This window comes from Penicillium verhagenii (assembly GCF_028828195.1).
Source record: "Penicillium verhagenii strain IBT 33310 chromosome Unknown utg000008l_segment0_segment0, whole genome shotgun sequence".
In the NCBI taxonomy this organism is placed as follows: domain Eukaryota; kingdom Fungi; phylum Ascomycota; class Eurotiomycetes; order Eurotiales; family Aspergillaceae; genus Penicillium; species Penicillium verhagenii.
Window position 1 is genome coordinate 1,033,384 of NW_026643172.1, and position 22,098 is coordinate 1,055,481.

The window sequence follows — 22,098 nt, forward strand, 5'->3', positions numbered from 1 at the left end:
ACACAACATTGAAGGTTGAACCTACCATTGTTTGTAAAAAGCAGCGACAAAATAATTGGAAGTTGCTGTACGGAGATAAACTGGGTTGGGTGCGGACCTCAGGAATGCCAAAGAAGATGCGAGAAGTGTGGACTACAAACTTCATCCCCACTAGTATGGCGTTAATCACCAACTTCAACCTTGAATCTCCAGGGCTGAGCCATATTCATTATTTCTTTTCAAGATCACTTCGTACTAAACATAACAATACTCCCAAAACATATCCAACACCATGCAAAGAAACACAACAAACAAAAGAAACAAACAAGAAACAACCACCAAATAGAAACAAAAAGGCACAAGGGATATATTAGTCGTCAGGTGTACTTTTCCACTCATTCATGTCCAGGCCAGAGAGACTGTAAAAGCTCCAAATCCTGCCCAACAGCCGGACTATGCCGAGCACAATCCTCCAAAAACCGCATCATCACGTCATTCCAGCGTTCCCAGCCGGGCGGCAGCGTCTCACGCACACGCGCACTAGGCGAGTGTGCAATGCAATAAAATAGAAGAATTTGACCGAAGAATCTGTGCACGTCAGCGGATGCGATCAAGGATGTGTGGGGAGAGGGGGAGATAGGAGGGGCAAGACTCACTGCGAACAAAAAGCAAACTTGATCGGTATGCAACTCTTCATCTTACGGAAGATACCCTGCGTAACGGGCCAGTCCATCGCGTGCCGGAGACCACTTTTGATTTGTTCGATATCGTCGTCTGTTAGTTTGTTCGGGATGCGTAGCGCTTTGTACAGGTATGGACGGCCGATATGGAATTGCGCAATCATGTATCGACCGCGGAGCATGGCGTCTGTTACCGCGATTGCGGGCGAGAGTGGGCGATTCGGATCGACGGGACGCGGGGAGGAGATTGGGTGTGGAGAGGCGGGGGTGGAGGGCGATGGATGGTGCATTGAGTGATCTCCTGGCGTTGAGTGAGAAGGTGGGAGGCCTGTATCGGGGAATTGGATGGCGGGTGGGAGGTTGTTGCGCCATTGTTCGAGTTGGTGGCGGAGCTCGGCGTTGACGGCGGGTAGAGGAATGGCTCCTGAATCAGCTGCATGGTGTTAGTATACTTGAAGAGTAAATTTTTGGGGGTAGTTTTGTTAAGCAATAGCTTACAATAAAAGTAGAGGGAATGTCGGATGCGGGTAAGGATGATTCGGTGTGCGACTTGGGCGAGGAAGTGGTATTGGAAGTAGGAGTCGTCGATGACGTTTGATAGGGGGAAGCGGTTTGCTGCGTGGCCTGTGGCAGAGAAGGCGATGAATTTTGGGATCGGGACTTGCTCTTCCAGTCTGGAGAGACCACTGGGTGGGAGGTGGAGCTCTTGAACGAGAATGGTTTCATTCATCAGGCAGTTCCAGTAGACGCGAGATTTCATATCACCTTCCCACTGGTCGTAGTTGACATCGTGGCTATTTGTAAAATTAGTTGGGACTTTTCATACAATTCATCACATCGAATAAGGTTCCACTTACTTGGTTAACATTGACAAACAACAAGTGGCGGCACGGTGAATCATTGCCCAAGCGTCCATTGGGCGAAGGATTTGGCTATAATATACACTGCACCTAGTCAGCAACAGACTTCATGTGCAAAGCAAGAAAAGATTCCACGTACGATGAAAGAAGGTAGAATTGACAACTCTGGATATCATTGTCACACATCAAGAATCCCATACGCCGACGGGCCTCATTGAAGAAGCGCAAGCCAGGCAATTCTTCATAGACGACATTCATCCATTCGGGCGCTTCGAACCGATGGCTCGTAGATCCAGGAAGAGGGTAATTTCCCTCTTGATGAGCTAGCACGGCCTGGCAGCCCAGCGCCATCACGGTTAGAACAATGCAACTCTCCATTGAATAGCCGAATCCACTTTCAATTGCCGAGCCAACAGTCAAAGAAAAAAAGAAGCTCTTATCCATGATGGGAGTAAACGGGTTGAACACGCTGAAGAATGCATCTGCAAGACCTTTGATCATGGACAAGGGCATCAGCTCAAGCCATTGCTCCCCAACATGGAGAGGATAGGGCGTTGTGAACATGGGGAGCGGTTGTCGTGTGGATTCGAGTTCAACCACATAATTTTTGCCTAATCTTTCGTAGGCTGCAAGTAACTGCTTGGGGAGAATACTTCGTGCACCGGGCCACACGATGACACCGTGTTGACTGAATGAAATTGAGATTCGACCAGTTGGATCCGGGGCAGGTTGATTATCTTCCCAATCATAATCATCTTCCTCTCGTGCAGGCGTGAATGAAGATGCCATGGCCGTGATGCGGCGATTTTCGCCCACGACTGCAGGGGATGGGTGCGTCTCCTGGACACTATCTGAGACTTGGCGCATCTGACCGCGGAGTGAGTGGAGATCATTTAAGATAGAACTTGGGATATTCTCCAGCTTGGTCTCCAGTCGATGCAGCGTGCTCATGATCATGGTAAGAGACTGATCCCGTCTGGAAATAAATCAATTAATCCAGCTGCTTGTATGAAGCGCGCTAATAGAACTTACTTTGACGATTTCCGCTCATTATAAACACAATCCAGGCCAAGGGACTTGCACAGGCCACATTTAGGGCGCGACTCGTCGCATCTTGTCTTCTTCAACCGACAAGTCTCACAGGCCTAACAAAGTTAGTGATCTGGCGGAGTTACAAGTTCTGCGGTGCAATTAGACTGCGACGGGGCCATGGATACATACCACCGTGGCAATGAAGTTCCGGGGCTTCTTAGACGAGCCGGTCGCGTTGATCTCCTGCTCATCGCCAGGCGAAAGTAAATCATGGATTGGCAGCAGGCCATTGCTATCGCTGTCGGGCGCCTGGCTTTCCCTTGACTCCTCGAATGAGCGCTTGCTCATCATGCATTATGGAGTCGCGTGCTGTGCGCGTCGAGAGTCCCTCGAGAATACGCCAATCCTCAACTCTTTTTTTTTATCGCAAGTGGGGCGCCGCGTCTTCTCCACCAATGAGAGGTCAGAGCCAAATGTGAATCATACATGACTCGATTTTGCCTCGAGATCTGCGGTATACAGTGAAGTATTGAATGGTTAGATATAACATTGGCCTGTTGACTATGCGACTAGCTGAATTAGTTTAAATTTCGTAGTTGGTAGTATTATCATCTCAACATTTGATGACGCCCACTTGTATACTCAAAAACTCCTAAATTCGCGCCAGATCTCCTCGTATCACCAAAACAGAGACCCTGGGAAATGCAAAAAAAAAAAAAAAAGAAAAACCACAAGGTAGGAAAATGACATGGTCCAGAAAAGAAAGGTAGAGGGCGCCTGGTGAGGCTGATTCATTCCAGGTGGGCAATATCGCGTGTCCAGGTGGCACTCATACTCAACCATCTCTATGAATACTAGTATGTCCACTTTTCGCACAACATGAACTCGTGTGCATGGACGCTGGAGACTCACGAGATTCATCGGGTATGGTCCGCCTGGATCCACCTGGGCTGCCCAAATGTTTTCCAGGCCGTGTAACATTTGAACGCAAGGTCCTCACCAATCATTCTTGGATCCCGCTCATAGACGATCATGAATCGTAGTACCAGTCAAGGTAAATAACCCGATGGATGTATACATTCGGTAAAAAGTCAACTCGGAGTCAAACATTCAAAGTAAAGAAATGTGCCAATATCACATCATGGCATATCACAAGGGTTCCCTAATCAACCCCAGATGACCTTAATAGTCTGATCTCACACGACTAGGGGCGTTCGATCACGCCTCCACGAATCACAAGCCACCATGAGCCCATGCCGCGTAGATCATCAAATTGTATGGCCCGCAAACAAACAGCGAAAAAAAAAAGAAAGAAAAAAAAACAGAAATAACGAAAAAGAAAGCACATTCACTCCGACTTTCATATACTGTATCGCCTCCAGAGGTCACTGTCAGTACCTTCGGCGAATAGAAATATGCCCAGCTGGTGGTGTGTTCATTCCATGGACGTCCTCGTGCCGCAAAAGCACGCCCCTTAGCCCCAGGCTTCAATGTTTTATATGAAGCATCGCCCGCATTCCATCCAAGTGCCAACCTCCCTAGCTTTGGATCAGGAAGCGACTCCCTTTCCAAAGCTGTCACGAGACCAGCTCAGTTTTGCAGTTCAAGGTAGTCATGTATAAGATTTTATTGACAATATTGGCCTTGACCGGTCTTTCTATCGCACGCCCGAATGTCTATTTAATCCGACATGGCGAAAAGCCCAAGGACGGGAATGGCCTAAACGAATATGGTCTGGATCGCGCAGAGTGTATTCGACATCTCTTTGGTGAACATTCGAATTATAATATTGGATATATCATGGCTCAAAAGCCAAAGAAAAGTATGCCATGCTGATACCTGCATTGTATTTCTGGAAGCAAGGACTAATTAAAGCTTGTTTTCTTTTTTCTTCCTTCTCCACAGATGGAAGACGAATTCGACCCTACGAAACTGTCAAACCACTTGCACGAGATCTGGGAATAAAGGTTGACTTGTCTTGCAATCGAGATGATGCAAGATGTGTCAAGAAGACGATCGCAAACTATGACGGCCATGGAAATATTTTAATTTGCTGGGAACATCATCGGCTGACTGACCTTGTGGAAGAGCTTGGGTATGAGGATGCGCCTCTTTATCCAAGTGATCGGTGAGTCTTGTGTGGCGTGTTTATTGAGAGAGATTGGAAATGGGACCATCGCTGACTGTAATGGATGAACAGGTTCGACTTGATCTGGACTGATCCATACCCTTACACGAAGATCGCAAATATAACAAGTGAAAAGTGTATTGGTTTGGATTGGATGCCTGAGGAGTTATAATATGAGGCATATAACATTGAACGAATTGCAGCATTTGAAGATATGTATGAGTTGGGATTTTCATGGCGATCCTCAACTGCTTAAGTCGGCAGTCACCGTGATCGGCCCCGGAGCGCTGCCCCTTGCATTTGCCCGGTGTGTATTTAATGCGACGCAATTTAGCAGACATTCTAGCGAGTTTCTTCCATATATCCATGGATAATGTAGCCGGAAACCTATCAGTATGTCTTTGCTGATTGCATTCAAATGTTCCAAAAACCTTGAAAGGATATTAGTATCAGGTATAAATAATATGCCATTTTCATACTACCCGTGTTATCGGGAATATCTTCTTTTTGGCTAGCGCACATGTTCAGGGGTATATCTTGGAACTAAAAAACCACAAGCAGTAGTAAAGAGACGAATAATATCCACCCGTTCACTACAGTGCTGCTATGTACTACGTACTTGGGCACTTGCGCTGTGCAGGCATTTGTGAATTGCCGCGAAATAGCCGTCTACAGCCGGGTCAATGCGAACCGCACCTACTATTTTTACCCTTTTTTTTTTTTTAGTTAAAAAACATTTGAAAATTCCCTTTTCGAGATACGAACCATTGGTTTAAATTGCAGGTACTAATAGTCAAGTCGCTATGAATAAAAAACACCCCAATTCTTCTGCATGCCTCATGCCTTGTTGGGATTCTTAAAGTGGCGTTTCAATGGCGTCCAGCTGTGATCATTGTACTCTTCCTGGACCTTCTGACAGGTCTTCAGACCCCATTCGGAGACTCCAACCATTAGAGCACTATATCCCAAGTTAATAAATCTCAACTATATGCGATCCATCGGGGAGAATAAACATACCTCTCAAACATAAATGCCATACTTCCATCACCAACCTTCGTCGGCTTCAGCTCAGCATTGCTAGCACCCTCGAAAGCAGAAGAATCTGGACCATGCGCGCTCATCACGTTATGCAAGCTAGCTCCAGCAGGTTGGAAACCACCCCCGGTCTTTGCATCGTAATCACCGGCGATTAAGCCCATGAATTCCGACATGGTGTTGCGATGATACCATGGTGGACGGAAGGTATTTTCCTGGACCAGCCAACGAGGCGGGAAGATGACAAAGTCCGCAATGGCTGTGCCAACGTGGTCCGAGGGGCCAGTGAGAACGGTGAAGATTGAGGGATCGGGGTGATCGAATGAGATTGAACCGATAGTGTTGAAGCGGCCCAGATCGTATTTGTAGGGGTAGTAGTTCCCGTGCCAGGCGACAATGTCGAATGGAGTGTGATTCTGGCGAGCGGAGTACAAGGAGTTGGCGAACTTGCTGTAGAGCTTGTATTCGGATGGTTCTTCCTCATCGTCGAATGCTGCGACGGGAGCTTGGAAATCGCGCGCATTGGCCAGACAATTGGAGCCGATGGGACCTAATTCGGGTAGCTGGTAATGACCTTGGTACAGCTCGCAGATGTAGCCACGAACAGGGCCATCAGGTAGGGTGACACGGTATCTAAAATGCAATGTTAGATGGAAGTAAAAAAGAGCTTGGTGGTTCTATGACTTTGGCCATACCTAACACCGCGAGGAATCACGCAGATCTCATTCGGGCGCAGGATGATGCGACCCAATTCTGTTTGAATATCCAACACACCATGTTGGGGCACAATGAGGAAATCTCCATCAGCTGAGTAAAAGGCCTCCTTGCCCATGTCTTTTCCTGCGGCATAGAGCAAGATACCCAATCCCTGCTTCAAAGTTGGGTCGCCGGCTCCAGCAACCAAGTGTAGGCCATGAACCCAGTCGACTTTTTCGTCCAAATCGAAGGGATTCCATCGTAGCTGGTTAGGAATATGATGTAGCTTGTGGGTTTCTGTAGTCATGCGAGTGTGGTATGTGTCTTGCTCTTCGGCTACAAAGTTCTCGTGTGCTGCTGCGGGGATAATGCGATAGACCCAAGTCTGTTTGTTTTCATGGCGGGGTGCAGTGAAAGCGGTGCCAGACAGTTTCTCGGTGTATAGTCCAGATGGGGCTTTTTGGGGAGAGTTGTGACCGATCGGCAGAGCTCCTTCGACGGCTTCAGACCTGCGAATTTGGTAAGATACTACTTGAGGCACTGTTTTTTTTTTCACCCAATAAGCAAATTGAAGACTCACTCATGGTAGGAGTCAAAGCCGGTCTGGTAAGAGTACGGATCAGGGTGAGAGAAGGTGGTGACGGGCATAATGGCGGTGATGGAAGAGGGAACAGTTGGAAGACAAGACGAGTGCTTTGTATTCGTCAGCGACCGAGGGTAAATGATTTGAAAGATTTCGTGGATTCCACATTATTTCAATAACCGCGTGTTTGTAGCAACAACTCCGCGATTATCCTTTGCGTCATTCGCTTTCACTTCCGCGCTTGGATGCGGGGCCGGAGCAATTCCGCACATGCCGGAATTCTAGACCGAGGGGCAGCTGCAGCAAAAAGATAGTTAAGTTGGTCAACTCGCACTGTTTGGATTTCTGTTTCATCTTCGCTTTCACTCATTGATTAATCATGGCTTCCTGGCTTCAAATCCCCAAAAACTCGCCCTTCTCGCTGGCCAACATCCCGTTCGGCATCATCTCCGCTTCATCCTCCAAAGTTGCCGCCATCGCGATCGGTGACTATGCCTTAGATCTGAACGCATTTGCGTCCGCTGGAGGCTTCTCTCAATTGCCTACTTTCCAGCAACATGTCAACGTGTTCAGTCAACCCACACTCAATGCCTTCGCCGAGCTGGGTCGTCCAGTGCATCGTCAGGTTCGCGAGTACTTGCAGAATGTCTTCCGCGCCGATACCCAGTTCCCTCAGGTGCTCAAGGACAATGCGACCTTGCAAAAGTCTGCTCTTATTCCTCGATCACAAGTTACCAACCACGTCCCCATGCAAATTGGCGACTACACCGATTTCTACGCTGGATTGAACCATGCCTACAACATTGGAGTCCTCTTCCGTGGAAAGGACAACGCTCTCCAGCCCAACTACAGACACTTGCCCGTCGCCTACCACGGTCGTGCTTCATCCGTCGTTCCATCTGGCACCCCTCTGCACCGCCCGAGTGGCCAGATTCTCGCCAACCCAACTGCCGACCCCAAGATTCCAACCTTCTCTCCTTGCAAGAAGCTGGATATTGAGCTGGAGCTGGCATGTTTCATCAGCAAGCCCAATGATCTGGGCAAGCCTGTACCCATTGCTGAAGCTGAGGACCACATTTTCGGCCTAGTCTTGATGAATGACTGGTCTGCTCGCGATATTCAGGCTTGGGAATATGTTCCCCTGGGACCCTTCAACGCGAAGAACTTCGGCACTACCATTACTCCCTGGGTTGTGCTGATTGACGCTCTCGAGCCATTCCGTGCTGCAGGCCTGGAGCCTGGAAACCGAGAGAGTCTCTTGCCTTATCTTCGTGAGAAGCGCGCCGAGACTGCCTACGAGATCCCACTCGAGGTTGAGGTTACCAATAAGGGTGGCCAACCCACAATTATTTCCAACAGTAACGCCCGCAACCTTCTCTACTCATTCCCCCAGATGGTTGCCCACCACACTATCACCGGATGCAATTTGAGATCGGGTGACTTGTTGGGCTCGGGTACTATCTCTGGTACGGAGCCTAAGACCCAGGGCAGTTTCTTGGAGCAGACCAATGGCAAGACTGCAATCAAGCTTGCCGATGGCTCGGAGCGCATGTTCTTGGAGGATGGAGACACTGTTACTCTCCGTGGTCTTGCTGGTACTGAGGGCAACTATGTTGGTTTCGGTGACTGCACCGGCACAATCCTACCCCCTGTCTCGTTCTAGTCTATATGATACAGATTATTAAAAAACAAAGGAAATGGCTCTTTGATAACGAATATGTTGGCAACGAGATTGCTACCAATTTCAGTCCGCACTGAAACATCAGATAGATCACAATGATATGCATGATTTGAATAAAGCTCAGTTTGACCAGTACTAGTAACTGCTGAGTAAAATTGCTAAAAGTACCTACCTAACCTCCATATGCCACCTACTCCTTCGCCCGCAACTCCTCAGGCGTATCAGGCTGCGTCTGCCAATGGCCCTTCCTCACAGCCTCCTCCCCCTCCAGATTCCGAATAATCCCATACGTAAGCGGAAAAGCCGACAAGTCCACCCCAACCCGCTCGGCACCCCAAGCCGCGGGAATTAAGCAAATATCCGCAATTGTAACCGCATCCCCGACACTGAACCTTCCCGCAGACCGAGACACAGTCGTCTCATACGCCTGTAGACCCTCCTCGATCAAATCCTTAGACCAAGCTGCCCTGTCCACGCCTAGTGGGGCAACACGTTTCAGGATCTTGAGGTTGGTAACGGGCTGCACGTCACAGGCGATGATGGAAGCCAACGTGCGTGCTTGGGCACGGGACTTGGGGTCGGATGGTAGGAGGGCGGGACCGTGGTCTGGGAAGGCTTCGTCCAGATACTCAAGTGCGGCTAGGGACTGGGTGATTGTTATCGGTGCGGCGCCGTTTTCATCTTGGATGATGAGGGCTGGGACGAGGCCGGATGGGTTGATGGCTTTGTGAGCCGGGGACGATTGTTCATCTTTGAGTAAGTTGACGAAAACCGGTTGAAATGGGATTTCCTTGAGATATAGCGCGATGCGGAGTCGAGCAGAGCATGATGAGCGGAAATAAGTGTAGAGGGTTACGGACATATTGGATTTGCTGGTCATTTTTGGTTCTTCAGGATCCAAGATTGCAGATGCTGGTGAGGATGCGGAGTAGATGGAGGGTTTGTGATCTGAGCAAGGTTACGTGTTAATTTTTAGTTTGACTTTAATACTACTGAGGCCGTGTTACTTAGGCTGAATGTAGTGATAGTACTAGTAGCCATGTAACTATGCTTCTCGGTCTTCTGCGGCAATGAGAGTATGTTCCAACGTCCAAGTACCTCGTATACTTGACCGCGGAATCAATCCCGTGTGCCAAGTCCCGTTGCTTTCCGTCTTGTGGGGTTCTCCTTACCCCACAAAATCCAATCCTTGACCCTGAAAACTACGTGTAGCGGAGGAAATTACCACCATTAAGTTCACTGGCATGATACTAAATAAATTCATGTTGTTTCAGGGGATAAACATCTCTAGTAAACAAGGCATATAAACGGTAAAACTGGGAAGAAAAATCAGTAGTAAAAATATTGGCTAATCAGGCATTTGGAGTGGGAATCGAGGAAAATCGAGTCTTTAAAAAATAGGAGCAAATCATCAAGCTCATCTTCAACCCCAGAATGAGGCATAACGTTCTATCACCGACCATGTTCCAGACTTGGCACAATGACAGGCCCATATTTGACCACGGTCGCATATGCCCCTTCGCCTTGCACCATAAAGTCGGCCGCCAAGCTGAGCTTAGGTCTGGTCTGTGGCGTGACTGCGCCATAAGGAGTGGCAGCAACAACCTCTGGGTCGTAAGCGACGATAGCAACATAATTCCTTCGGCCCATGAGTTTCCGGTGTTCACGTGCTTGCCCATTGATATCCGTCTGGAAAATCTCCATCATGTCCTCCTTGGTATCGGTTGGTTGAGATGAGGACCGGTGACCATTGGCGGGTACGTACAATGGCTTGTTGTTACTGTGTAGCATCTTGACAACGTAGGACGGGGGTGGAGTATTGACAGAAGGAGAGGAGATGAGCTGGTACATCGTCTTATGATCGGAGGGTTGGCTCGGATCGTGTACAAGACCCGCACCGCAGACATTGACGGCACCAGAGAGGAAAGTCATACGAAGAGATTTCTGGTGGGCAATGCCCTGCAGAGTTCGAATAAGATAGGTCCGTTCGAGGTCCTGGAAGGAACATATTAGTAAACGTTGGGGTGTTGGCCTTGGAAGTTTTGAATACATACCTTGGATTCGTGAGTCCATTGGTCACGCAGCTCGTCCATGAGATCGAATTCGCCGAATGGGCTTAGGATCCCGCCCATCAGACCAGACTTGCCCACGGCTCGCTTGATAGAGTCGAAGCCTGACCCAACAAACTCCTTTGCTCCTACTACACCGGCTACTGAGCTAGTGACCTTGCCCAGTAGATTATAGGTGCCTGTCACAGCCCGCTTTCCAGTGGCAACAGTCTGGGCAATATGCTCAGCAGTCTCCAGCCGAGGGTAGATGATTGGTACCGCAAGCATCCAAAGACAGTGTTGTACACTGGGCGGCAGCATCGCAATCTTCGGGAAAAGACCTTGATAAGTGGGGCCAGCCATGACCTGATGAGGGTTGCGTTCCGAGCGGCAATCGGGCCCAACGACCACGACACCAGGACCAAGATATTTGACAAAATGCCAGCCAGTTCCAGTAATTGTGAAGAGATCCAAATCATTGTTCACGTTGCGAAGAATATCCAAAGTGGTATGGTGCTGGAAGAGAAGGTACATTTCGATGCCGATGCGGCCAATGTTCTTAAACATGTTTGAAAATTGCATATGTTCAGGGTAGGAGCCAAATCCGTCGAAGCTATAAATAATATAAGTTAGGGCGGAATAAAAATCCAAAAAGCAGGTAATACTCACATATCATGATCATCGATCTGACAAATGTAGGGGATCTGGGCAAATGATTCTCGGAGGTTCGGTTGGTCAAAGTGGCTGGTGTAATAATGGAAGTAGGCATGAGAAACATCTTGTTGGTTTGCAGCAGTCCAAGGAGCATTCTTCCTGGCTTCCTTTCCGCTGATGAGCAGCCACTGTTTGAGGCATGGGATCTCCTTCCACATGCGGTCGGCATAGATCTGTCCTCCCAGACACAATTGCGCGTGGAATCCACCAATCTCATTATGCTTTTGCATGATATCCTTCCACATAACGCCCACTCCACCTAGACGAGCTCTCTCGTTAGCGTTCACGTTGATCGAAAAGTCATTTCCGGATGTGGCAATGAATCGCCAATTAGTCTCATGTCGGCCAGCGACAAGGAATTCGTAGCGGGTGCATCCCAGATGTGAAGTGATTGCATAAGTCCATTTTGCGGGTCCCATTTCCTCCATTTGAATGTCAATATCGTACTTGTAAAAGGTCCAGCGTTGATGGACTGCAATATTGACCGCTTTCAATTGTCTTGGGTTGGGAGAAAGATCAGCACTCTGGTGAAGGTGGATCGTAGGAGGCTGCGCGGCATCTGCCACAAGTAGGATAGAGCCGAGCCAAAGTCCACGCTCGAGGTCCATGTTTGTGTATCGCAGATAGGGGCCAAAGTAGACTCCATTTGTAGGAGCTGTCTTGTACATCTCCATACCGCTGCTGGGTGGAGGTCCAGAGAACCCAGCCATGGGGGATTGAAGGCTCTCAAAACCCGGTGTCAAAGGCACTCCAGGCGAAGCCATGGGTTTACCAAAGGCCGATAGCCCAGGCGATGCCATCGGGTGACTACTATACACACTGCCAATGGGAGACAGGGGAGTTTCATTGAAATTCAATGGTGTGGGACCTTTCGGGAACTCCCACTGGGTTGACTGTGTTGCCAGGTGGATGTAATAGTACTGGCCAGAGCTCGGGTCCATGTGCGCAATCCAGCCCTCGGGAAGGGGAGGAGGAGATGAAGGTGGAAGCCCGGAAGCTGGTCCAGGTGAAGTCACTTGGACTATCTGTGGGCCCTGGTTGAAAGTTGGTTTTCCATTGGTCACAAAGCTCTGCGGTGACTGTCCAACTTGAGGTTGCTGGCGAGGGTCGTTGGCAAAAGCGGGGTGGTCTTGTGGCGAGACTGACTGGGCTGGAGAAGGGGCTGCGGCCAAAGCAGGGTGTTGTTGACTTAAATTTGCTGGATGTCCAGCTAAAGCAGGACCAGAAGCAGGACTAGAAGCAGCTCCAGCAGCAGCTCCACCAAGAGCTCCAACAGCTCCAGCAGCCATACTGCTCCGTTTCTCAGCTGGATAATTGTTCGAAGGTGCGGAGACGCTTGAATACGCGGGTGGTGGAGATGAGCTTAGGCGCATTCGGTCGAGATCTTGTTCTAGAGCATTCGGTGGAATTCGAGACTGTGGTGATTGCTGTTGTTGCGATTGTGGTAGCGATTGCGGCAGGAACTGGGACTGCTGGGACTGCGGCGGGGGGCTACTATGCTGTGATGGATGAACTGGGGAATGCTCATCATCACTCACAACATCTGAGCCTTGATATACCGTGGGTGGCCCATGCGGCTGGGACCCTGGCTGTTCAGTGGGTGTCCATGGTCTTCGCGGGGCAGGCTGCTGTGGTTGAGTAGGTTGTTGTCCAGCATACTGTGCGGCACGTCTTTGTGCAGCAGCACTTTGTGACTGCAGACGATCCAGTGTTCCTGTGCCAGCAATCCCAGATGCAGCATAACGAGCTTCAATATCCGAAGTAGGTTGTTGACCTGGGCCCACTATCGGCGTCTCCGGTGGTGGCGGAGATCCACGCTCGGCACGGGTGGTAGAAGTCGATGCAGTTGAATTGATGCGATTGATTCCACTGGATTGAGGGGCATGGAGAGTAGAGGGAGGTCGGGCGGAAGAAGGTCGCGAGTTGGAGCGCTGAGGAGGTGGGAAGTATTGTTGACGATAATCATATTGAAGCCCCTCTGGCGCCACATTCGTCGGGACGGGAGCAGCCGCAGGAGGACGAGGGTATTGTCTGGCCGCCAACGCTTCACGATCTGGTGCATCTGGGCCTGGGGATTCCGGCAACGGCTTTGGTGCAGCCCCTCGTCGCTCGGCCAGAGTTGCGACTCGTGGCTCACGACCATCGCGTGGGCGCAGCGCCAGGGGGTAATCTGCGGGGCTCACTGAGCCGGAGCTGGGGCCGGAGCCTACGGGCGGAGATCCATATCTAGTTGGATCGGCGGGACGCCCATCTTGACTAGAAGAGGAGCTGCGCATTTGAAGACGAGGTCTATCGTCGGGGTACGGCAACGGGGCGCTGGGTGGACTGGTGGCCGATGCAGGGGAGGCCGAGTCTCTCTTGTTAATTCTCAAAGGTTCAACTCGAGGCGACTCGTCGGGCCTTTTTGAGGAGTTGTTCAGGAACAACTCCTCGTCCGGGTGAATGCCGCGACTGTCGCCGGGGTTCATTCTGCAGGAAGGACGATCTAGGACCAAAGTGAAGTTGCAGGATGCACGAAGCCACCCGGAAATTTATTTTAAATGCCTTGTCACAGAGCTAAGCGCCCAGGGTGGTTCTGCGGTGATGGACCGATGGTTCTCAGCAGCAACAGAGCGGGGCATCTAGACCGAGGTGCTCTGATTCGCTGTTTCAAATGGTCTCCATCGTGGATGGATTGGTGATTGGCGGCGGGGTAGCACATCCCAGGCGCTTCGAGTGAAGGCAACTTCATTACGGCCCAATCCTGATCCAAAGTTGCGATACTTCAAATGGTGTACAAGAAACTTGACTGCTAACCGATGAAGACGAATTTCATTGGGCGTGATTTCAGATATTTATAAGATTGAATGTTTAATGCTGTTGACACAAGTATTGAGATAGGTAGTAGCCCGTGTAAACACTCGACCCCTGGAACGATAACGATAACGGTTTCCGCCCCGATAACACTACAGTTCCTGGCACGCAAGCCCTGGCAGTGGGCATATACATACTAGTACTTAGAGCCTTCATATATTCCTAGCAATGTACATATTCAAAGCATTCATCGATGTATGTTTCACCGTGCGAAAACTCCCGTGGCCTCAAACCGGCCAATTTGCAACCTCCAGGGCTTCCACGGTACCAACCTCATTATGTACTAGTACCTAGGCTGCACATATACATATTCTGCATGGATCGATCCACTCACATCGGTTAGCCCTGTACATAGCTAACTATCCATTTGAAGATCAACAGATACCTTAATTTACAGAAATTCAGATCCATACGCCCAATTTTGGAAGCAAACACAACATTCAATAATTATGTAGATAATGAGTTTTGAAAACAAAATAAGACCAAATGTTGGCCTATACAATCAAAAATGTTACGTAGTTGAATAGCGATTGGTTTAAAGATCAATTACGTAATCACCCGAATGACTGAATTGAATGTTTGAGCGTCAAGCGGTTGCCAGTTTGCGCTACATCAAATCATGGCTTCTCTTCGATTTCAAGGATTGCGTTCCATCCTCCGGGGTCAATGTAACCCCCTGCGGACTCAGCAGCGTCGCTGGGCTCAGGTTCACGATGTTCGCTTCCTTGCTTCGCACCACGAACCCAACCACGTCTTGGACAAGTACCGATCCAAGCTGGACCAAAAGGCCAAACAGTGAGTTCTGGAAGACAATGTGGCCGGGACACCCAACTAAGCACTGCATCTCCATCTAGAGAAGGACATGAGTCGATCGACTCCTTGAAGGAAGCCTATAGCGAGAAGATCCAGGATCTGCGCTCCAAAGCCTCCACCGTGACCACTCCAGAGCCGGAGACACCCACATCCAACACCACCGAACAACCTGCCGCTGCAAAAGCCCCCATTGCCCATGCTGCACGCGAAGTGTCCGGTAAAGCGAGCCCCATCAAGCCGCTCAGCTCATACCTTGACGTTGAGAAGATCCGCGAGCTTCCAGCCAAGGAAATCGAGGCCCTTTGGCGACTGCGATTCGCTAGTAGCTCGACCTCTATCTGCGCCGCGATCCCCCTTGAAACATACCAGCGCATTCTGAACGCTGCGCGTCAAAACCCTCAATTCATCCTCCCACTTCCCCGCGGGGCAACTGAGGACCAGCAGGAGACCACAGCCGATATCCACTTCTTGCAGTGGGCATTCCACCCGCCCGCCGGTGAAACCGCTGCGCCCTCTGGCCAGACTGCCAATACCCATGTTTCTACCGTCATCTTCACCCACCTCGGTGCATTCAAGATGCACGGCTCTTTCGCTCAGCCGCATTCGACTCTTACACACTACTTGGATTTGGCTGATGACAAGGGACTTGTGCTGATGCACGGCCAGGTTGTGCCCGACCGCGGTGTATCCACCATGGAGGCGACTTGGCTTGCTAGCTGCGTGCAACGCTTCTACGATTTCGAAGGCCAGGCCAAAGGCCGTAAGAGTGAACTCGTTCGCATGTTCACCCAGGGAGATGTTGAGAACTTTAAGGTCGAGGAGCTGTTGACCGAGGCGGAGAAGATTCACTAGATTTTTTGTACCATCGTCAGGTACCCTGTACTATATGTCAACCTTAAATAGAAACAATGTCGAATGCCAAAAGGTCTTGCCGGCATTTTTATACCACCTGTCCTTGAAACAATTGAGTAAATCCAGTTACGCTGCTATGTAGAGATCACATGCAAGACAAGCGTCCTCCATAGATATAAAAAGAGGTGTCGTGTTTGATGTGAGCATTGCGCATAGTATAAGAGAAGGTTAGTGGATTCAGAATGAACATGGAAGTAGTAATTGTCTACGGTGCATTGAAGTCTGACAGACTCAGGTCAGAGAAATGGAAATGGATAAAAGAAATTGAATCATTCTATTCCAGACTTCCCACTAGGGATGTTTCCGTAGGTCACAGGCTCAAAGCTTTGACTTCTTCTTACCTGTGACATTCTGGACCGCTTCTCCAGACAACAGGAAATCCGGGTATTGGAGGTTACCCTGAGAGGCGTGGCCTCCCGAAACACGCCAATTCGCGCCGTCCACTATTTTGTGTTAGTTTTCAATCTTGTTTGGGATACGTGAGTTTTCAGCAAGCAACTTACCAACTAGTGTCTGTCCACTAACGTAGCTCCCAGCGTCAGAGAAGAGGTACACGGTCGCATCCGCAATGTCTCGTACATGACCGAAGCGGCCAAGGGGCTGGGATCTTGTATATTCCGCCTTGGCGTCCGATGGAAGAAGACGCTCCAAGCCCTGTTAGAGTAATTGGATTTAGTATTCGTATTCAGTGGCCATGAAACGGATTCGAAGAACTAACCTCAGTGGAGGCGATGGGACCGGGGGCTAGAATGTTAGATGTCAAGCCCCGAGGACCATACTCGATGGCCACGGCATTTGATAGAGAGTCGATGCCCGCCTTCGCGACAGAGACATGGGCCTGGAAAGGCATACCACGGTAGTGGATTGTAGCGCTGACGAAGATGATTCTGCCACCGGTACCCAGAGGTGACGGGTTCACTATGAGGAGATGTTAGCTTTGGACATGCACTATGTACTAGGAGTTGTTCAGCCATTACTTACGTTCGGAGTCGACTCTGTGCTTCTTACCCGACTCAATCAGATGAGGTAGAACAGCCTTGAGTGTATTATACGAGCCCAAGACATCGATGTCCATGACAGACTTGAAAGCATTGACTGAAAGTTGCTCAATGGAAGCCAAAAAGTTGCCTGCGGCACCGGCACTGCACGTACGAAGTTTAGCAGAGATACACCGAAACAGTCCACCTTCAGAACAGCCTTACATGACGAAATCAATACCACCGAGCTCCTTCACACAGCGCTCGACGGCATCTTTCAAACTGTCGAACTTGCGGACGTCCACTGCACCGATACCAATTACTTTGGCACCGGGGCGGAGAGTCGCCATCTCCTTGGCGGCGCGCTCGGTCTTTTCGACATTGCGACCGATGATGCACGCGTTGGCACCTAGGTGAACGAGGGCCTTGACTTGAGCGCTGCAGATAGTGCCGGCACCACCGGTGCAGAAGACCACTTTGTTCTCTGTGTTGCAGGTCAGTCAAGCTGGCCCTGGGCTATCGGTGGAGAATGTGGGATAGATTTACCAAAGATGCCATCCTTCCAGATGTTACTCATATAGTCTTTCTTCTGAAGCGCCATGGTGATGTGTATTTTTGAAGATAACTAAACAGGTATGTGAGTAAAGACCGGAACAATGGATTGATATGTGAGATTGCTACGGGGCTAAGCCCGTAAGCTTGTAAGACCGTCGCCATTTCTCCACAGCCGCGGTTGTGCCTCGGCTCGTTCGGAGTGCACCTACTAGTTAGTATTTATGCCGCTTAATCCACTGAAACGGTTTTCCACCACAAGAGTATCAAATTGTGGGGAATCTTATGCCTATACTCGCTCTGGGGTTATTCTGGGTCTAAAATCCCATCATTGCTCATATATGATAGGGAGGTGCTGTTGTGCCATAGCAACTGGTACCGCAACTAGTATATACGGTACCTTAAGAGGCAAGGATCAAATTTGGCAGATCTACGCCGAGTGATTCGAGGGCAAAAAAAAAAAAAGATATAGATATAGATAAATGGTAAAGGTCCGACACAATTGTCAATATCTGTCCATTAATCGTCAATTTCTCTGGACCTACGGAGTGATCGTAGCCAAAGAAAAGGTACGATGAAGAACTGGCGGGCGGTGATTGGCTCAAGCACTTGAGTCTGGGTCTGGCGTCACTGTTGCCCAAATCCACCTAGCAATCCCTTCAAACCACCATCATCAACCCATTTCCCTTGGAAGAACCACCAATTTTTCCTGCACAACGCCATGGCCTGCCCAATAACTGTGACTAAGTTCGTTGGGACCGTTTCCCTCGGTCTCCTGACGGTAAGCGCATTCTGGAGATGACTGTTTGCGCATCGCGCCACGACAGTCTCAGTCGTAGTCGCAGTCGAGGTTGTAGACTAATCAGATCCTTCAACATCCAGGGCATGTCTTATTCTACCGCCTCAATCACTATCCCGGCCCTTAAGCTCCTCCCCTCATCTACCGCCGCCTCTCGCTGCCTCAACGAAGTGAAGCGCCTAAACCGCAAGCATGCGCTCCGTCTCTCTAGCTTGACCAACACCTGTATTCTCTTTGCCTACTCCATTTCTCCTCCTCGCCGTCAGCACCCCTATCTCGTATGGATGTGCGCTTTCTCAACACTTAGCTCTTATGGCCTTGACCTGTTCTTCAACAGACACATGGGGCTCAAGAACTGGGCTTTCGCCGTCATCCAAGACACCACTGGCCTCAGTCTCGGTCTCCCAGCTAACACAAAGAAGGATGACGACCTAGTGATGGTCGATGCCGAGGAGGATGTCAATGGTGAGAGCGTGCAGCGTGAGATGGACCGGGAGCGTCGGCTGCAACGTGCGCGGGCCTGGCTGGCTGGACTTGCGCTGTCGATGGGCATTGTTGGTCTGTGGGGAGACAAGAAGTGATTGTTTTCATTATTATCAAACCCTTCAGGACATACAATCCTAGGTTAATTTCTTACTTAATACTTGCAGGATCAGGTTGATGGTTTCTCATGTCTCTTCATTTCGGCGCCGTGGTTAAACACTGGATGTTGACCGCGCTGCCTTATTTATTGGATTTTTTTTTTTTTTTTTAAAAAAAAGGAAGACCAACATGCGCCCTGTTTGGGCAGGCTTACATGAAGGGGCCGGCTGTTCTTGGATTCAATTTGTCTTTTCTTCTTGCCCGCTGATTACTCGGGCTTACTTGCTTGTACATCGAAATCCGAATCCAACGTAGATATAATCCAAACCACAGCTGTTAACAATGAATTTGAAGGCCTAGATTGCTTATACAAGTATTTACAAAGCTAAAATCATATGAAGTGCCGCAGATATTACTTCACCCGGGGTCTGACCCAGAGTCCACGTAGTTGTACAGGGGTTTGATAAATGACGCATTTGAGTGGATGGAGTCACCCGCCACATGATGGATGAAAAGTGGTGGTGGGGGTGGGGGCGGAACGCCTAGCCCGAACCGTAACGTTTCATAGACCTGGGGACCGGGGTAAAAGCTATAAGAACCTCTCTACGGCACCAGGCAAAAGTGCATTGGTGATCATTGAATACATTTTGCAAATTTTTGCCAAAAATGTACGCTTCCCTGCTATTGGCAACCCCGTTCCTTTACCTGGGGCTTCAAGTCCTCCTTAAGCTCTCAAGAGCCATCTTCTCTCCATTAAAGGATATTCCCGGTCCTTTCTGGAGTCGTTTCACCACTTTATGGTATTTCAACCGGACTCGCAAAGGAAAATTCGAGCAAGACAATATCCATCTTCATCAAACTTATGGCCCAGTCGTCCGTATTTCTCCGGATCAATACAGCATCAGCGATATCGACGCCATTAAGATAGTGTACGGGTCTGGTTCCAAATTCGCCAAATCTGCATGGTATGATGGTTGGAGACATCCCCAGCAGTGGTCAGTATTTTCGGATCGGAACATAAAGAGACATTGTTAGTTTGGACTTTCTTTTACTCTTCTTTCGAGATTCGAAAGCCCAAAGATTATTTTTCTTTGGGCCAGCGTTATACTCCCAATCGTGGTATCCGGCTAACATTTTACCTAGCCGAGACACGGAAGAAATTCACCGGCTTATACTCTATGAGCTCGGTAGTGCAGTATGAGCCTTTTGTGGACAGCTGTATCGAGATATTCTTTCAGCGACTGGATGAATTTGCGGACCAAAAGCAAGTCTTCGATCTTGGGCATTGGTTCCAGTGCTATGCATTCGATGTGATTGGAGACATTACATTCGGGCAGAGATTTGGTAAGGTTTCCTTCCATATATACTCACGGACCACGGCCATTCGAATCTCATAGAAGCCACTGTACTGATTATTTTCAGGTTTCTTGGACCGAGGTGACGATATCGACGGCGCTATCAACGCTGTACATCGGCTGCTGGTCTACAGTACACTAGTTGGGATCTACCCTGAATGGCACGCACGCCTGTTTCAGACCTTGACCAAGTTTAAAATATCTGGTGCGGGAGGTAGAGCTTATATTGCGAAGTTTGTTCGAGAGAAGATTGCACTTCTCGAGAAAGAGCGCAATACCATGGATAAACCAACAACAGAGACATCTCAGACACAAGACTTTCTGACAAAGATGATGCAGGCGCGCGACCAAGACCCGGAAAAAGTAACTGACTTTCATCTGGCAATGATGGGCCAGTCAAATGTAGGGGCTGGATCTGACACCACAGCCATCAGTTTGTCAGGTATCATGTGGCATCTCCTCAAAAACCCGCAGGTACTGCGAAAGTTACGCGAGGAGATCCGCGATTTTACTGAACAGGGACGCTGTAGTGTCAACATCACCATGAAAGAGACACAGGAGATGCCGTATCTTCAAGCCGTCATGAAGGAGGCCCTCCGCTTGCATCCAGCTACAGGCTTACCCATGTGGAGAGCAGTGCCTGCAGGAGGAGCACAGCTGAGCGGAAAGTTCTTCCCTGAAGGTACAATAGTTGGAATCAATGCCTGGGTTGCACATTACAATGAAGAAGTGTTCCTTAACGCTACGGCATTTCGACCGGACAGATGGCTAGAGTCAGAGACTGAGCCTGAGAAGATGAAGGAGATGAATCAGATGTACATGCCGGTAAGTTCAGGTTTGAAGTAGTCCTGGAGGTGAACTCTTCGACATGTGGATTCTTTTTTTCCCTTCTTCTTGATACCTGATTGGCTAACAAATGCCCAACAGTTTGGATTGGGCTCAAGAACGTGTCTTGGAAAGCATATCTCCATTCTTGAGATGTCAAAGTTGATCCCTCGCATAGTGCGTGACTACGATTTGGTCCCATTGCGAGAAACGCTGGATACTTCGAACTTTTGGTTTGTGAAGCCGACGAACTTTGACGTGCGTGTTTCTCGACGAGTAAAAGAGTCTGTCGCCTAATGATTTGGATAATGAAGCGAGAACAAGTGAAATGAAGTGTTCTTGTTGTAATTTGTCACCCCTTGCTTCGGATCTAGATCTTAAAATTGAACCTGTATACTGGAGGTCATGAGGGAAACTGGTCCTCAGATGATGTAGATGAGAGACTCGGAAAATGGATACATCCATTTCAATAGATCATATTTCCTGTTTGTGATTTTTTTTCTTTCTTTTCTTTTTCTTTGTTCTGTCCTTAAATCATGAACGCTAAACCTTTCATCCTGGAGGAGCTGACAAGTAAAAAAGCCGAGTTGTTGTCAAGATCGACGGGAAAGGCCCGTGCAAAGAGTGCAAACCCGCGACCGTGCGCCCGTCACACTCCAAACGCCCCATTCATCATTAGTATCTTGTACCCCATGTAACTTGGCTTGTTATATCCGTGGGTAGCAAATCGGACATGTTCATTGATCTCCTGCATCAATGAAATCCTGGTGCAAGATCCTGGACCAATCAAATCTCCAGTCTACCCTTTGAGGAGAGCCGCAGTTCACAGCACTCTGCTCTAGCTCTCTTTCCTCGATCCTGAAATCCTCCCCTCTCAGATCATCTCCCCGGAAATCTTCGGGTGGCATCTTTGAGCTACTTTTACGTTTGTCTGACTCTTGCTTCATTTACGACTTACGATTTTCCCCTCAGGCCTTCTGTGCGAGTCTCTCTG

At 49.2% G+C, this 22,098-nt stretch overlaps 9 protein-coding genes across 9 annotated transcripts; 5 read left to right on the forward strand and 4 right to left on the reverse strand.

Moving 5' to 3' along the window:
• Nucleotides 1–374: 374 nt before the first annotated feature.
• N7466_008357 (uncharacterized protein) lies at nt 375–2,902 on the reverse strand (the record flags this gene model as incomplete). Its single annotated transcript, XM_057167746.1, has 7 exons — nt 375–634; nt 682–1,092; nt 1,158–1,453; nt 1,517–1,603; nt 1,659–2,495; nt 2,552–2,664; nt 2,741–2,902. The coding sequence occupies 7 exons, from the start codon at nt 2,900–2,902 to the stop codon at nt 375–377; spliced, it is 2,166 nt and encodes a 721-aa protein (XP_057018377.1).
• Nucleotides 2,903–4,165: 1,263 nt separating this feature from the next.
• Nucleotides 4,166–4,683, forward strand: N7466_008358 (uncharacterized protein; the record flags this gene model as incomplete). Its single annotated transcript, XM_057167747.1, has 2 exons — nt 4,166–4,373; nt 4,457–4,683. The coding sequence occupies 2 exons, from the start codon at nt 4,166–4,168 to the stop codon at nt 4,681–4,683; spliced, it is 435 nt and encodes a 144-aa protein (XP_057018378.1).
• Nucleotides 4,684–5,516: 833 nt separating this feature from the next.
• On the reverse strand, nt 5,517–7,058 carry hmgA (putative homogentisate 1,2-dioxygenase (HmgA); the record flags this gene model as incomplete). The annotated part of the gene is made up of 4 exons (XM_057167748.1): nt 5,517–5,637; nt 5,697–6,347; nt 6,410–6,919; nt 6,991–7,058. The coding sequence occupies 4 exons, from the start codon at nt 7,056–7,058 to the stop codon at nt 5,517–5,519; spliced, it is 1,350 nt and encodes a 449-aa protein (XP_057018379.1).
• A 314-nt stretch (nt 7,059–7,372) lies between these two features.
• On the forward strand, nt 7,373–8,656 carry fahA (fumarylacetoacetate hydrolase FahA; the record flags this gene model as incomplete). Its single annotated transcript, XM_057167749.1, has 1 exon — nt 7,373–8,656. One exon carries the CDS (start codon nt 7,373–7,375, stop codon nt 8,654–8,656), a length of 1,284 nt encoding a protein of 427 aa, XP_057018380.1.
• A 208-nt stretch (nt 8,657–8,864) lies between these two features.
• Nucleotides 8,865–13,904, reverse strand: maiA (maleylacetoacetate isomerase MaiA; the record flags this gene model as incomplete). The annotated part of the gene is made up of 4 exons (XM_057167750.1): nt 8,865–9,622; nt 10,135–10,669; nt 10,729–11,335; nt 11,392–13,904. 4 exons carry the CDS (start codon nt 13,902–13,904, stop codon nt 8,865–8,867), a joined length of 4,413 nt encoding a protein of 1,470 aa, XP_057018381.1.
• A 1,004-nt stretch (nt 13,905–14,908) lies between these two features.
• On the forward strand, nt 14,909–15,954 carry N7466_008362 (ATP11 family protein; the record flags this gene model as incomplete). Its single annotated transcript, XM_057167751.1, has 2 exons — nt 14,909–15,084; nt 15,144–15,954. The coding sequence occupies 2 exons, from the start codon at nt 14,909–14,911 to the stop codon at nt 15,952–15,954; spliced, it is 987 nt and encodes a 328-aa protein (XP_057018382.1).
• A 378-nt stretch (nt 15,955–16,332) lies between these two features.
• N7466_008363 (SDR family oxidoreductase) lies at nt 16,333–17,592 on the reverse strand (the record flags this gene model as incomplete). Its single annotated transcript, XM_057167752.1, has 6 exons — nt 16,333–16,457; nt 16,518–16,668; nt 16,733–16,932; nt 16,996–17,156; nt 17,217–17,475; nt 17,538–17,592. The coding sequence occupies 6 exons, from the start codon at nt 17,590–17,592 to the stop codon at nt 16,333–16,335; spliced, it is 951 nt and encodes a 316-aa protein (XP_057018383.1).
• Nucleotides 17,593–18,264: 672 nt separating this feature from the next.
• N7466_008364 (uncharacterized protein) lies at nt 18,265–18,923 on the forward strand (the record flags this gene model as incomplete). Its single annotated transcript, XM_057167753.1, has 2 exons — nt 18,265–18,324; nt 18,426–18,923. 2 exons carry the CDS (start codon nt 18,265–18,267, stop codon nt 18,921–18,923), a joined length of 558 nt encoding a protein of 185 aa, XP_057018384.1.
• Nucleotides 18,924–19,590: 667 nt separating this feature from the next.
• On the forward strand, nt 19,591–21,401 carry N7466_008365 (cytochrome P450; the record flags this gene model as incomplete). Its single annotated transcript, XM_057167754.1, has 4 exons — nt 19,591–19,923; nt 19,989–20,268; nt 20,347–21,104; nt 21,207–21,401. The coding sequence occupies 4 exons, from the start codon at nt 19,591–19,593 to the stop codon at nt 21,399–21,401; spliced, it is 1,566 nt and encodes a 521-aa protein (XP_057018385.1).
• Between the last annotated feature and the right edge of the window lie 697 nt (nt 21,402–22,098).